This window comes from Microcaecilia unicolor, chromosome 4 (assembly GCF_901765095.1).
Source record: "Microcaecilia unicolor chromosome 4, aMicUni1.1, whole genome shotgun sequence".
Taxonomy (NCBI): domain Eukaryota; kingdom Metazoa; phylum Chordata; class Amphibia; order Gymnophiona; family Siphonopidae; genus Microcaecilia; species Microcaecilia unicolor.
This window is the reverse complement of record NC_044034.1, coordinates 58,952,990-58,969,499: the sequence shown is the minus strand read 5'-3', so window position 1 is coordinate 58,969,499 and position 16,510 is coordinate 58,952,990. Positions and strand designations below refer to the sequence as shown.

General features: G+C 44.3%; 1 protein-coding gene across 1 annotated transcript in view; it reads right to left on the bottom strand.

Moving 5' to 3' along the window:
- Positions 1 to 16,510, bottom strand: part of ATM (ATM serine/threonine kinase) — a 293,334-nt gene that overhangs the window by 218,598 nt on the left and 58,226 nt on the right. The window contains 2 exon segments of the mRNA XM_030202389.1: positions 6,325 to 6,696; positions 7,788 to 7,963. Of these exon segments, the coding sequence (XP_030058249.1) occupies positions 6,325 to 6,696; positions 7,788 to 7,963 (548 nt within the window).

Sequence of the window (16,510 nt, the reverse complement as noted above, 5' to 3'; positions counted from 1 at the left end):
GAGGGCTCTGAACTGGAAGTGTCGTCTCAGGACTGTAAAACGCAGAAAGCGTTGGAGAGGAGGCCAGATGGGAATATGCAGGTACGCTTCCTTGATGTCCAAGGAAGCCAAGAACTCTCCTGCCTTCACTGCCGCTATAACAGAGCGGAGAGTCTCCATGCGAAAGTGCCTCACTTTCCAGGCCCGATTGACCCCTTTGAGGTCGAGGATAGGCCGGACAGAACCTCCTTTCTTTGGAACCACAAAGTAAATGGAGTAACGTCCCTTGCCAACCTGATTTTTTTGGCACCGGAACGACCGCACCCAGGCGGATCAGGTTGTCCAAGGTCTGCTGCACTGCCACAGCTTGACCGGAGACTTGCAGGGAGAGAGTACAAACCCGTCTCTTAAGGGTTGGCAGAACTCTAGCTTGTAGCCGTCTCTGATGACTTCCAGCACCCACGCGTCTGAAGTTATAGTGGTCCACTCGCCCAGAAACGAGGACAGCCGTCCTCCAATCTGCACTGGGGCGTGGACCAAGGCCCCGTCATTGGGTACGAGACCCTGGGGGAGGACCGGAGGGAGCACCTCCGGGACGGCGGTCTCTGCGAAAGGAATGCTGCTTGGGGGAGAAATTCCTCTTGAAGGAAGAGGGGGCAGAGGAACCCGACTTGCCCGGGCGGTACCGACTGGCTTCCAGCAACCGTCCTCTGGAGGGTACCGGGGACGAGTACTAGCCCGAGCCCTGACCTCTGGTAATTTCTTGCCCTTAGACGTGCCGAGATCGGTCACGATTTTGTCCAGCTCGACCCCAAAGAGCAGCTTGCCTTTAAAAGGCAATCTAGCCAGGCGGGATTAGAGGCGTGGTCAGCAGACCAATGTTTCAGCCAAAGCCACCGCCGCGCAGAGACTGTCTGAGCCCTGCCTTTAGCTGAGGCTCTCAAGACATCATACAGCAAGTCTGCCAAATAGGCTAAGCCCGATTCCAGGGCCGGCCAATCAGCCCTCAAGGAAAGATCCGAGGGGGAAGCCCGCTGCACCATAGTCAGGCACGCCCTGGCCACATAGGAGCCGCAAACTGAGGCCTGCAAACTTAAAGCAGCTGCCTCAAAGGACGACCTTAAGGCCGCCTCCAATCTTCTGTCTTGGGCGTCCTTTAGGGCCGTGCCACCTTCCACCGGCAACGCCGTTTTCTTAGTCACCGCAGTGATTAAAGAATCCACGGTAGGCCACAGATAGGCCTCACGTTCACTCACAGCCAAAGGATAGAGGCGGGACATAGCCCTAGCCACTTTAAGGCTCGTTTCCGGGACATCCCATTGAGCCGCAATTAAGGTGTGCATGGCATCATGCACGTGGAAGGATCTAGGCGGGCGCTTCGTCCCCAGCATAATGGCAGAGCTAACAGGGGCTGAGGGAGAGACGTCCTCCGGAGAGGAAATCTTCAAAGTGTCCATGGCCTGTAAAAACAGGTTGGGCAAATCCTCTGGGCTAAAAAGCCGCGCTGCAGAGGGGTCATCCGCTCCATCCGAGCGGGGATCTATCTCCTCCAAGGAATCCGCAAAGGACCGTTGGGAGACCTCAGACACGCTGCCCTCATCTACATCGGAGGAGACAAAGTCCTCCAAGGCCTGGAAATCAACCCGAGGGCGTTTACCTCTGGGAACCTCAACCTCTTTATCAGAAGAGGGAGCAGGGGCAGCGTTTTGCATGAGGAAAGCCTGATGCAGCAGCAAAACAAACTCGGGGGAGAAACCCCCCAGACTGTGCACTTCCGCAGCCTGGGCAACAGCCCTAGACGCACTCTCAACCGGCGCTCGCAATAGCGGGGGAGAGACATGCTGCGCATCCAAAATGGCGTCTGGCGCGAAACTCCGCGAAGGAGCCGCGCGGGAAGAACGGCGCTTAACTTTAGCCGCTTGTGCCGTCGCCCAAATTAAGGGCGTTCATGGCATTAATGTCTCCAACCTCAAGGGCGGCCCACGAAGAAGCCGTCCGAGCCGCGTGGCCGGCCAAGATGGCGGAGGCGAGGAGTGGGGGATGGGCGTTTATGGCGGAAAAAAAACCGCCACGCCGGAGGAACGACCGGGACATTCATCGGTCACTAAACTGTCACCCATCAAGGGCGAATCAGGTTGTAAAACCCCCGCATCCCCTCTAGAAGCGCTCCAGCGATCCGGGGAGCGACCCTTTGCGCCCTCGCCCTCCGACGCCATATGCCACGAGGAGAAGAATCGGGGAACCCCCTGCCCGCTATAAAAAGGTAAAATTACCTGCTTGCCGCTCCGAGCTGTAACGAACTGGTGTCCCAGTGAGTAGCTGCAATGAACGTTTAAAGAAACGTCGAATTAAACGCCTTTAAAGACGTTAAAATTTTTTTTTTTTTTTAAACGGAGCCAGCGGGAGGGGGGAGAAAAGGAGGGACCTGGCACCACCAGGTTTGCACTTGCTCAAAAGAGCCCTCAACCCCAGGCCTCAACAAAACCTAAGGATTAGGCTTGGAGGCCTAGCCAGAGCTGCTGCTGTGTGTGACCACCACCTGCTGAGATAGAGAACATACTGAGGAGTTTCCGGCAGCACATGACCACATATAGGGAGGCAAAAGTTTGCTCTCTATCTCCACCTGCTGGTAGATGGACACAACCCACCAGTCTATGGATTGATCAGCTTGATGATATGGAATAGATATGATATAAACTTGCATATATAATAGGGAAAGTGCATGAAAATACATCCCATTCACAACCACGGCAAATTTCCTGAGAACCTGACTGGTAGGGTACTCCCAAGATAGGTTTATAAAACAATGATGTTCAGTAAATGCCTTTAGCAAATACTTAACCTGGCTATATTCACTGAAAGAATTTGCCACAGACAGCAAACATAATTCTACCTTCACTACAAAATGTCCTACACTTGAAATACTGCCCTTTGAGTTATAGCATATGGTTTCCACATTTCAGTAGAAAGTTTTACATAAGTTAGCTATAAATAAAGGACCCAGTATTCAAAATTGCTTAACTGGGCAGGAGAGAAATGGAAAGTGTCATTAACATGCAAAGCCGGCTTAACCACTGGACCAGGTGAAGCACTGGCTCAGGGGAGCTGGATAATTAAAGGTGACAAAATCTCTAGCCTCTAATGTCACGCCAGTGCCTCACCTAGTCTAAAGGTTGTCTTCTCTTTTTTCCTTCCTGCAAGTATGGCCTCTCTACCTTCACTCACTTGGTCCAGAGTCTCTCCACAGCCCCCAGGTGTGGTCTCTCAATCCCCCTTTCCACCACAGTCCTGTACTTTATTCTTGGTTGCTGGAAGCAGGAGTGGCATAGGCAGCATGAACAGGTGGCTTTTGGCCCATCCCTGCATCTTTCCTCTGCCACATCCTGCCTCCTCTGATGCAATTTCCTGTGAGTGGGACGCAGCAGAGGAAAAACACAAGGATGGGCCAAATGCTGCCTGTTCATGCTGCTGCTGCTGCAGCTAGCAACCAGAGTAAAGCATACAGGACCACAGTGGAAGACAGAGACCAGACCAGGGGGGTGGGGAAAGATGGACTAAGCAAGTGAGAGATGCCAAACCCATGGAGAGGCACTGGGGATAGAAACAATGTGGGGGAGGGAGGCAGCACCGGGGGTGGGGGAAGCTGAAGCAAGTTGGCTTAGGGCTTCACAATTCCTTGAGCTGGCCCTGGTAACACAAGCTGGCATGTAGCAAAGCTCAAGGAATATTCTACAGTTTCGCTGTTAAATTTAATGCTGGGGAAAAAAAGGGTCACGCGTTCAGGCTGTAAGATCCCTAAGGAAGCAATATAATAAAGTATAGGTGATGAAATTCTTCTGTGCATAAAGGAAAAAGACCTGGGTATAATTGTATCTAACGATCTTAATAGTTATTGGTGTGAAATACAGAATAAAAGTCAACAGAACAGAACAGAAGCTTTGGTATATTAGAAGAGGAATGAGGAGGAAAAGAAATGAGACTATAGTACCTCTGTAAGTCTTTGGTAAGAACTCAGCTTGAGTATCTTGTACAGCTCTGCAGACCATATCTTTATTATTATTTTTGGTACATTTATACCCCACATTTTCCCACTAGAGCGAGCACAATGTGGCTTACAACGTTACAAAGATTACAATGCAAATGCGACTGATGCTTTCCTATCTGATTTTGTACTTCTTTTCTGATTTGCTGTTATTTTAATATTGTACATCACTATGATCTTTTTCTTGCAAAATGCCTAGCGGTATAGCAAATGTAATAAACTGTAACAGCTGGTTACAGCTCTTCTACTAGCAAAAAAGGTAATATTGCAATTCTAGGCATCCTTAGGAGTGGCTCCCGCCCACAGATGGAATCGGAGAATGCAGGAATTGGCAAAATTTGAAATGAGATCTTACAAGAGTGACAATAAGCTTGATAGAGTACAATAAGTGGCCCTTTGGTGCAACTTATTGCATTGTTTGTATCTCTGTACCCTGAAATGGTGATGCCAGGACAGGTTTTTTGTAAGCCACATTGAGCCTGCAAACAGGTGGGAAAATGTGGGCTACAAGTGCAATAAATAAATAAATAAATAAATAAATAAAATGACTTCTAGACTCTGTCCCATGGAGATCACATGGACCCCAACAGAATAAGTTCTAGGCATCGGGGGGGGGGGGGGGGGGGGGAATAGGGTACAAGCATGTGGGCGAGCTGGAATGACTGGCATATGACTGTATGAGTTTTAGGTATGCTGATGAATATATGAGATAAGACTACCTAATGATTGGTGCGGGTGTACAGGCTGCTTGATACAAAAGAAAAGTAGATATTGTAAGGAAACTTGATCCTCAGGCAGCAAGGAAACTGTCCATAGCTTTGACTTATTTTGATTTTCTTACTTAATTTGGATTTACAGTTGCTATTGTGCTTCTACTATGGGATAATTCATTGCCCTGTTAACACATGCTATGCTATGGATTCTCACATCTCTACCCATATTGAACTCCTGTGATTCATGTTCTTCTTACCAATAGTATGTTAGTGTTCCTGTTTCCCTGTACTGCTGTTCAAAAATAAAAATTAAAAAAAAAAAGCACGGGTCAGAAGAGCTAACATTACTACTACTACTTAGCATTTCTATAGCGCTGCTAGGGTTATGCAGCGCTGTACAAGTTTAGCATGGGGAAGGACAGTCCCTGCTCAAGAGAGCTTACAATCTAAAGGTTACAACCTATGTAGTCAGTGTAGGTAACTTACAACTTAGGTAGTCAATGTAGGTAGCTTACAATCTAAAGGTTATAAACTATGTACTCAGTGGAGGTGACATGAATGGGGAAGGTGGTTAGGCGCCAAAAGCAAGGGAGAAGAGATGGGCTTTGAGTAAGGACTTGAAGATTGTCATGAAGCTGTCGATCAGAGGGTCCCGACTGCATTTCAGTGTTATTACACATCACTAACCACATAATTCTGCAATATGAAAGCAAGTTATGTTTGAGTAGGTCTGTCCTATTAATAATATGGAGTTCTTTTCCTTTATAATTTTTGATATTTGTATTGTAAACCACTTTGGTCTTCTAAGTTAAGCGGTATAAGAAAATTTTAATAAACATAAACGTTTGTAAGAAAAACATTAAAGGAAATTAAAACGACATGAACTTTCCAAACATAAGGATGACACCTACTGTCCAGTTACATATATGTAATATCATACGCACAGGAGACTGGGCCTTTGATGTTCAGTTACAGAGATGGGGTGTGGTTGCAATGAACTTTACAGAGGACAACAGATTGTTGGAAGACCCTGTAGGCTCATATGCAACATTTTCAGATTTGTCACTCCATCAACATATGGCCTATCGAGGAATCCAAGGCACCTACTACAATCACTGAAAGTTGGTAACATGGAGAAAATAAAAATGTACGTGCAGAAGTAGTTATGGAAGAAATATCATGATATCCTTCAGTTCTAATGGTTAGAGTAGTGGGCTGAGAACCTCGGGAACTGGGTTTGATTCCCACTATGGCTCCTTGGGATCCTGGGCAAGTCACTTAACCCTCCATTACCCCAGGTACAAAACATAGCTTGTGAGCCCACTAGGGACAGAGAAAGTACACACATACATATCTGTATCTATCTATATCTATATGCGCGCACACACACACACACACACACATATCTGTATCTATCTATATCTATATGCGCGCACACACACACACACATATATATATATATATATATATATATATATATATATATATATGTATATATATGTACATATAAATAAATAAAACACCGATTTGGTTGTACCACAGAAAGATGGTATAATAAATCCATGACCCTTTGCCCTATCTGTCACATACCTTGAAGGTTTACATGTAGACCCAGAAAATATCTTCCACAGGTCTCTGTCTACGTGGACCAAGCCTCCTCGAATTATGGCTTCCAGCAATCCAAAGCCTTCTGCTTCTGTTTGCTGAGAACTTATGCTTCGAAGGGTAATACCCCATATTTTGGTCCATAACTTTTGCAGTTCCAATTTATGTGAAGTTTGCAAGTCCACTTTCTGGTTCTGACAGACAGCAATCTCTGTGAGACACTTCAATACATATGGGACCCTTTCGCCACGACGCTGCTGAGAAAGCAACTGGTGCAGGACAGTCAGTACTGCTGTAAGCTCACTGCTGGGAAAGCTCTCGGGATACTTTGCTATAAGACAAGCTGTAACTTGTAACCTGGATTATTAAACAAGATATGGACATTAGCAATATATGCAACAATAAAATTAAAGCTCTGGTGACAGATAGAGAAATAAATAATAACTACCAGGAAATGTATCTGAAAATAGAAACTATGCCTTGTTTGCAGTGTGTACAAACCAGAGAGGGAGATATACATACAGGTATCTTTTCAACATCAAAATAGGGGTTGAATTTGGGTACACTTTGCTCCTTGCTATCACACCCAATGGCATAACAAAATTTAGTAAAATACAGAAAGGTGGTGGCTCCTATACAAAAAGAGATTTACATTCCACTAGTGTCACTATGTTCATATTAGCCCTCTCCTCAAGTCACTTCATTGGCTTCCTATCCGTTTCCACATACAGTTCAAACTCCTCTTATTGACTTACAAATGTAGTACCTCTCTACTCTTATCTTTTCTTACACTCCTCCCCAGGAACTCCATTCACTGTGTAAATCTCTCTTATCTGCACCCTTCTCCTCCACTGCTAACTTCATTCCTTTTATCGTGCTGCCCCATATGCCTGGAATAGACTTCCCGAGCTGGTACGTCAAGCTCCATCTCTGGCCGTCTTCAAATCTAGGCTAAAAGCCCACCTTTTTGATACTGCTTTTAACTCCTAACCCTTACTCACTTGTTCAGTACCCATATTTTATCATTCCCATCTTAGTAATTCCTTATCTCTTATTTGTCCTGTTTGTCTGTCCTAATTAGATTGTAAGTTCTGTCGAGCAGGGACTGTCTCTTCATGCTCAAGCGTATAACAAATGCCACCCTTTCCTTGTTTGTACTTGTACCTCTGAGACCTCAACCCTCAAGATCCTTGTAACCTAGTGCCAGTTTTATCCATACCTGTCATCCATGACTCTTCCTCAATATTTTGTGCTTTAAATATTTAACCCCTTTTTCCAGTCTCAGTATTGATTCTGAAGTGTGACTAATTAGCTTTAAGATTTCACTGGCTAAACTATTTAGGGGCGAGAAGCTAGTTGATCACTTTTAAACTGCCCCTTGCAAAACAAAAAAATGTGCTTTTTAAAGATAATACCAGTAAAACAAGAATCATGAAAAATCCAATTACCAAGGTATGATATCAAAATCATTATGAGATCTCTGCAGATTCTCTCGAACCACCTCCCATCCCAGCTCAATCCTCCTCCGCTTGTTTGGTGCTGCTCCATCAAGAGACTCTCTTTGTGCAATAAATGATAGCTGTAGCTGAGTTACTTCCAGTACCCTGATGTCTTCAGTAAACAACTTAGGGGGGGGGGGGGGGAGTAAAAGTAAAAGAACAGTCTTTTACATTGAAAGCCATTTTTTTACCTCTAGGATAATGTTCCATCTAAAGCAGCATGCCACTGACATACCAAATCATCACTCTTCCTTATGTTAAAAATTCTCTCTTTATATCATTTTCGAGCCAAGTATTGGACATAACTTAATACATTTCTTGATTAGCTTTCGAAGGTTGCCCTTCTTCCTCAGATCGGAAATAAGCAAATGTGGTAGCAGATAGTATATATGAGAGAAACATCAAAGCATTACTTTGACAGTCTGACAGAGTGGGAGGGTGGGGGTATGCATGGGGACGTCAAAGCATTTCATTGATATTCTAACAGAATGGGTGTTGGTAGGTGAGAGGAGGGTAATAAACAGAGAAATAAACAGAGAAATACAGCTTTATGTTTTATAATGAGTTAGAAAACCCAGATCCTTATTAAGTCCTGTTTGTTGGGTATCAAAATATTGAATCATTCTTATTTCAAAGGTCTTACGTTCCTGTATTGTTTTAAAATTACCTTTCAGTATTCTTACTGTGAAATCACTGGTGCAGTGCTCTGGTCTTGTGAAGTGTTGGCCCACAGGGGTGGGGGCCTGACTGGCACCGGCTATTTTCATGTGATGTCTGTGCTGATTGAATCTTGTCTTAAGCATCTGGCCTGTTTCTCCAATATAGCATCCTTCGTCACATTTTTTACACTGAATGATATATACCACATTGGAAGATGAGCATGTAAAATAGTCCTTTATGTTGAATATTTTTCCTTTGTGAATGACTGTGGGGTCTTGTGAAATGTTTTGGCATAGTTTGCAGCTGGCTGTGTTACACGGAAACGTGCCCTTTTCTTTTTCCGTCTGTGTTGGAAATGTGGGCCAACACTTCACAAGACCAGAAGACTGTACCAGTGATTTCACAGTAAGAATACTGAAAGGTAATTTTAAAACAATACAGGAACGTAAGACCTTTGAAATAAGAATAATTGAATATTTTGACACCCAACAAACAGGACTTAATAAGGATCTGGGTTTTCTAACTCATTATAAAACATAAAACTGTATTTCTCTGTTTATTACCCTCCTCTCACCTACCAACACCCATTCTGTTAGAATATCAATGAAATGCTTTGATGTCCCCATGCATACCCCCACCCTCCCACTCTGTCAGACTGTCAAAGTAATGCTTTGATGTTTCTCTCATATATACTATCTGCTACCACATTTGCTTATTTCCAATCTGAGGAAGAAGGGCAACCTTCGAAAGCTAATCAAGAAATGTATTAAGTTATGTCCAATAAAAAAGGTATCATCTTATTTTCTTTTCCATGTTTTATTTTGTTTGATTTCTATTGATAACCTTTAAGAGTGGACTAACACGGCTACCACACCTCTCTACGAGCCAAGTATAAAATATGAAGAATTTACAACCCCTGGAGAAAATTAAGAGGTCAATATTCAAAGGGTTGAACTGACAAGGGAAGCTCCTGCATGGTTAAATCCCGCTGAGCTAGCCAATCCTGGATATTCAGTGGTGGTGCTGCCGAATATCCCTGCTAACCAGCCATCTCCAAACCAATTAGGATAGGGACACTCTGGAGACAGAGTTAGGGTGGAGCAGCAACTTAGCCTGTTGGCAGCCATATTCAGTCTGCTAACCAAATTAAGTGAGCACATAAAGTTAGGACAGCAAGTAAAAAGTGCACATAGATATTCACTGCCAGCTGCACATACCCCAGCATTGAATATTCGAGGTTACGTCAGCCAATGGCTGGAAGTGGCTTGCTTACTGGCCATTTACTCCTGAGGGCTTAATATTACCCTCTAAGTGGCACTTCTAAAAAGCTCTCTCAAACATAAAGTAATGTACACTACACTATCCAAGCTGTAAGTCTGTTAGATATAAATTACTCTTTTCCTCATCCTTCTCCTTTGTCAGCCCAAAGTCTTAGAATGGACTACCAAGGTACTTAAAAGTGACTGCCGACCATCAACTTTTCAAGAAATCATTAAAAACATTTTTATTTGAGCAAGCTTATCTCAACTATATCAACCAGTCCACGCCTTCCTCCTCGTGACTGCACCTGTTCCAAACCGTTATTCTGTCAATACCCTCATTGATTTGTAACCTTATATAATTTTGTAAGCCGCATTGTGCCCGCTTTAGTGGGAAAATGTGGGGTATAAATGTACTATAAATAAATAATATAATACACATCCTCTATTGACCTCTGTCATGCTCATCCCATCCAAAAACTTAAGCCCACTCCACATTTGCACTGTAAGTGGACATCAAAAGGTCATATCACCTGTGTTTTTGTATATTTATACTGGCTGACTTAACATGTAGGGATGGAGGAGGATAAGACAAAGCCTCCCAGCATTGCTCAATTGTAACAGAATTCTTTGTTTTCTGAAAGGCTAAATTGAAAAAATGAGTTTTCAGGCTTCTGAAAGACAGGTAATCATCTGTGCATTTAATTGTTTTTGGTAGAGAATTCCAAATGTTAGTACCTTGATATGAAAAACTGACATTGTGAATTGTTTTAAAGGCTACATTCCTACAAATAGGGAAATGCTGAATCAGATATTCTCTGGATGATGATTCAGCATTATGTTGGGGTAATTCAATGAGATTGTTCATAGATGATGGAGAACAAGCATACATAATTTGGTGAATAAAAACACAGAACTTGAAAGATATTCTTTTATTGGTAACTAGTGTACGTTATATAAAACAGGAGTTGCTTTGGTGAAGTGATGTGATTTACATATGAGGTGTGCAGTGGTATTTTGAGCAGTTTGCAATTTTTATAATTTGTAATATAGCTGCACATGTACAAAACCGCCACAGAACCCTTTTTACAGCTTGAGAAGTTCTGGATATTCACCTAGAGACTGAAGAATCTGTGATGGGGATAGTCCCTCTAAGTGGCCGCGGGGTAGCCCCATGCAGGTGGCTAGGCGTCTTGTGACGGACCTTGTCTTTCTTTTTTTGTAGCAGCATGGTGGGATTGTCAGGCTCAATGTGTGGCATGAGGGTCACCAACCACTGAGCAGTTCTGAGTCTTTTAAATCTGCAACCTTCAGACACAGAGCACAGTGAACAAGTGCAGTAATAACAGGGTCCCTGCCACTTTTAGAGTTTTTTTTCGTAGAGTTAGGAGATTAGCAGTGTGTTGATGGAGGCCGGTAGCAAACCTCAGACACTGGATATGCCTGATGTAACACCAGTGACCGGATGACCTCAGCGGAGAGAAGCTGCAGGACTGGCCTGCAAAGAGTTCTCCTGGGAGGACAGCAGACCCCTTATGGGCAGAGGCTCATGAGTTGGCAGGGCCAGATGCCACACCAACTGAGATGCAGCAGATCTACATGCTAGAATGAAAGCAACAGCAGCGAGAGGAATGGGAAGAGCGACAGCAGTGAGACAGTGAATTCCAGTGGCAGTATGAGGACCATGAGCGGGAATTCCAGCTGCAGAAAATGAAGTTGGAGATGGAAATGGCTCGCATCCAAAGCTCCAGCCCAACCCCTGCGCTAAGGCCATAAGTAGGATCCACAGCCCAGATCGGGCCCAACTTGTTTGTACAGTTTGATGATATCTGAGGGGACACTGACGGATATCTAACTGCCTTTGAAAACAATTTGCTGCCTCAATGAGATTCCTCAGAAAGACTGGGTGTGCTATCTGGGAGGAAAGCTCACTGGTAGAGCACTTGAGGCGTTCCAAGGACTGTCCATTGAGATGTGCTTCCAGTTTGAGGAGGTACACAAAGCTTTGTGGAACAGTTATGCCATTACCCCCAAGACCTACAGACTAAAATTCCGGACTTTGAAAAAGGAGGCGGATGATACAGCGACTTTATGATTCAGCTAAGTTACTGGCACCACGGTTGCTCTAGAGACAACTTCCTGCCAAGTTAGGCGTATTACGTCACTACAAACTATTTAAAGGGTCGCCATTTTCCAGCAAATTGTCTCTAGAGCAACCGTCGGCTTTTGAATGGAATGTATGTAAGCATTAACGATGTGAGTGATTAAGAACGAACGACAAACAAATATTTAATTTTCTTTTCTTTCCTGTAGATATTTTCGACCAGTTTCTTATAGACATTTTCGACCAGTTGACCCTGACACAGCCTTTTCAAAATGCTAGCTTGGTCAAAGTCGGCTTTGTTAAAACTGGAAAGAAGAGACCCTGAAGCTTTTTGACTTTTGATTAAAAACTGTTCAACGCTGGTCATGCAGTACCATCTATTGACTCTCAAGACAGAAAGCAGTGTACTTTTCATGTAAATATGTTAAAGGCCTATGCAAATCGTACAGCTAGTTCTCGTTCCTCCCAAAAATGGCACAACCCACTTCTGCGTGGATTACAGAAGACTTAATGATTGTACTGCATCTGATATCCCGTATCTTAGTGAATTGTCTGTTAGATGGACTCCAGGGGCATGCTAGAGCTTATCTTGATGATACTGCTGTGTACAGTCAGACTTGGGATGACCACCTGATCCATTTGAGTGGATTACTGGACCGGATCAGGGACACCCACCTGACCATAAAAACCCAGCAAATGCCAGATAGGGACGGCAGAAATGCAATATTTGGGGCACAGAGTGGGAGGTGGACAGCTGAAGCCTGAACCAGTCAAGGTAGAAGCTATACAAAACTGGCCCACTCCCCAAACTAAAAAGCAAAGTATTGGCCTTCCTTGGAACAGCGGGGTATTACAGGAAGTTTGTGCCTCACTACAGCACCATAGCCAAGCTTCTAACTGACCTGACTAAAAAGAGACTTCCCCGAATAGTTAACTGATCACCAGAACGTGAAGCAGACTTCCAGTCATTAAAGACAGCATTAGCTACTGATCCAGTACTAGTTGCACCTAATTACCAGCAAAGATTTGTGGTACAGACAGATACCTCAGCACATGACATTGGGACTATTCTCAGTCAAGTGAATAGCAGACGGGAGAAGCACCCCATTGTGTACCCGAGTCTCAAGCTCCTTGACAGGTAGCCTATGCCAGTGCTAAAGAGTATCTGGCCATAGTGTGGGCCCTTAAGAAATTACAACCACATTTGTCTGGGCAAGACTTTACTGCCATCACAGATCACAATTCGTTGGTCTGGCTTAAGAGAGTCTCAGGAGAGAATGAGAAGCTGCTCTGGTGGAGCCCATCCTGCAGATGTACAACTTCACCATACAGAACCGGAAAGGCAGTGAACATGGCAATGGTGATAGACTCTCCAGAAAGGAAGACCCAGAACCGCCCTGACACTAGACAGTCAAGACTCAACCAATGGTCTGTAGAGGCCACAGTCTGGGGTCTCTCTCTTAAGGAGGGAGATGTGACAAAACAGTAGGTTTTAAGCCTGTAAACTGTATTATTACTTGAAGTGTATTTCCCTGGTGCATGTTTATGTTTAAAACTGTTACAGAGAACTGACTGGTTCTTTCTTTAGTTAACACAGATAAGAGATAACCTGCAGTGATGTGGCCAGCTATTTTTATGTTTCAATCATTTTTTTTATTAGGTGAACATAATCAGCTGTAACATTTCACATTACATAAGCAAGTTCCATAACAGCAATTGGCATATCTTCACATTTTGTATTTTTATTGATATTAGTATTTCCCCCCCTAAACTACTCCCCCTCCCCTCCCTGTTCCCTACCCCCCTTCCCTCCCCAAAACCTCCCCCCCTTTTTTCCCTTATATATCCAATAACAAGCAGAGGTTACAGGAGCAGCAGCAACGGGGGTGGCCAGCTATTTTTAAAACTTGTTGATCTGGGCTCTGATTGGCCCAGGAGCTCAAAATTTATCTAGAATGTACTGGCTTTTTCTCCAGTCTTAGCTAGGGAGAAAAAAGTTTGCTGAGGCTCTGTCAACAGTTATATTTGATAACCTGTGAGCAGCTATATGTCCTGATCTCCCCAGGTACTATTTAGATCAGAGGTTTTCAACACAGTCCCTCAGGGCACACCCAGCCAGTCGTGGTTTTCAGGATATCCTCATTGAATGCAATAAAAATCACTATCAGAATATTGCTTTTTCAATCTAGTTACAATATAAAATATCAAAGAACTACCTCACTCTTTACTGAAAATTCCAAAAATGTATTTACTGAAAACTCTCAGCATTAAAATAATATAAAATCTAACACCTAAATAATATTAACCTAATACTGTCAACATCCTCACCATTCAATCATGTGGGTTTGAACAACCATAAAGCTATTTAAGCAACAAATGTTTCTGATTTTTTCTCCATACAGAGTATATCCCTACTCAAATACAGATAATTCACTTTTTTTTCACAGAAATAATCCCATATGTCATTCCTTAATAAGCATCCATCATATCTCAATTGATTTACAATAATGTCCACTTATCTCTGTTGCTTTTATTCCAATCATTGTGATTTCCGCATGTATTTCTAATAACATCTTGCCAATACAATATTCTTCATACAGCAATGACCACACCGCTGTTCCCTCGGTTTTGGTTCTGTTCATCTTGTATGATCACAAATTTATCCACTCCATTTTAAACTCTGTCAAACCCTTAGAATAAAAGCAACAGAGATAAGTGGACATTATTGTAAAGCAATTGAGATACGATGGACGCTTATTAAGGAATTACATATGGGATTATTTCTGTGAAAAAAAAGTGAATTATCTGTATTTAAAGTAGGGGTAGCTGACCGAGAGGAGGACATCCTGTCAGCATGAAAGGAAGATTGGCGTGCTTGAAGCGGGACTTCTGACCATATTGCTGATGACCAGGCTGGTACTGTCTGCCGTCTCAAAATCGAAGCCCCCCTGAAGTAGGATGACAAGAAACTTTAGGCTTATCCTGCAGCAACCGCTGTGGCTTAATTATTTCACCAAGTTACTGAGATCTTCTCCAAACAGCCGGTTGCTCCAAAAGGGCAGTTTAATAGACGCTGCATCTGCTGCCCAATACCTCAACCAGAGTTGCCGAAGTATGTGACAGCCAAAGATATACTGTGGGCCATAACCTGTAACGTGACATAAATAGCATCTGCCAAATAGGCCAACTCCACTTTCAGCTGGGTGTTATGGCACCTGTCGTGTGCTGCAGACTGCTGATGCCACTTCATGAACAAACCACGCTATCACTTGAAGACCCAAACAGGCAATATCAAAGGCTTGTTTCAGCGAGCCTTTAGATTCCTATCCTAGAAGTGATTTAGGGCAATGCCCCCTTCCACCAGCAAAGTGGTCTTCTTAGTCACCACTGTAACACCACGCTCAAAATCTGCAACTTCTCTTTCTCCTCCAAAACCAACAAGTCATGGCTCTTCTCACTCTTAGCCCCGTGTCCGGTGAGGCCCATTCTGCTGTAATCAGGTCTTAAATGTCTGGATGCATCAAGAAGGCCTTACAAGGACCTCTAAGCTCACTCATGATCGACAAAGATGGAACTCGTGATGCCAAAGCAAAAGGCTCCTCAATGGAAAGCACTGCCAATGCCTCAGAAATAAGAGTACTGAGTTCCACTTTATGAAACAAATCTCAGTACTTCTGGGTCATCTCCCTCAATGATGGTTCCTCTGAATAGACCGAAGCCACATCAGATAAAGAGGGAGAAGAAGATAGACTTTCAGGAGTGGGCAGATGAGGCTAAATGAGACCTCTTAGGAGCTGGAGGGGCAGTGGGGCAAGAAACTGAAGCACCCTGCAGCAATTCTGACTGTCCCTACTTCAGTAAATAGACCTGGTGTAAAGGCAATATAAACTCTGGAGAAGAAAAAAATCCCAATGCAGCTGAATGCTCTGACGAGCCCTGAGGTTCTAAAATGGCGGTTGTGCTGTACGTGTGATCAGACAGAGTTTGTCCCTCACTGGCCAGTTGGGACAGACAAAATGGCGCCTATTTCCAAAATCTCCTGCAACAAACTGTGCACCGGCCCTGATGGAGAGCCTGAAGTCCCTGGAGTATGTGGATGCTGCACCAAATACAAAGATATGCTACCGACAACCGTTACTCCTCCCTGTCCTGCAGGATTCCCAGCTTTCACATACTGCAACACTGGCCAGCAGGTTCCACAGTGGAAAAACTACTGAACTACCTCAGCAGGAGTTGCCATTCACCCTGACTGGCACAAGCGCAGCATAACGCAGTCCCAAGCAGTGAGTGAGGATCCCTCCCCTGCACCAAGCAGAGCTTGCAGCCATAGGCGCCCCGTATAAGAGGCTTGGGGAGGCTAAGCCTCCCCAGCTCAATCGTGAACTTCGGACTTCCCTGCTGCCCTCACAAGCGCAGCGCTTTTGCGAGGCAGCTCTGGCTCTCCCTCCTTCCTTCCTTGGTTCCCGCTCTGGCTCCCCGATCAGCAGCCCCCCCCCCCCCCCCGCGTGTTTTAACCTTTACTCTCCGACGTGGCAGCGATGTCAATCAATGAAGAACGCACAACAGACTCGTTTCCAGCTTCTCTCTTCACACAGTGTCCCGCCTTCAGCGTCAGCGATGATGCATTTCCTGTTCCCGCGAGGGCGGGA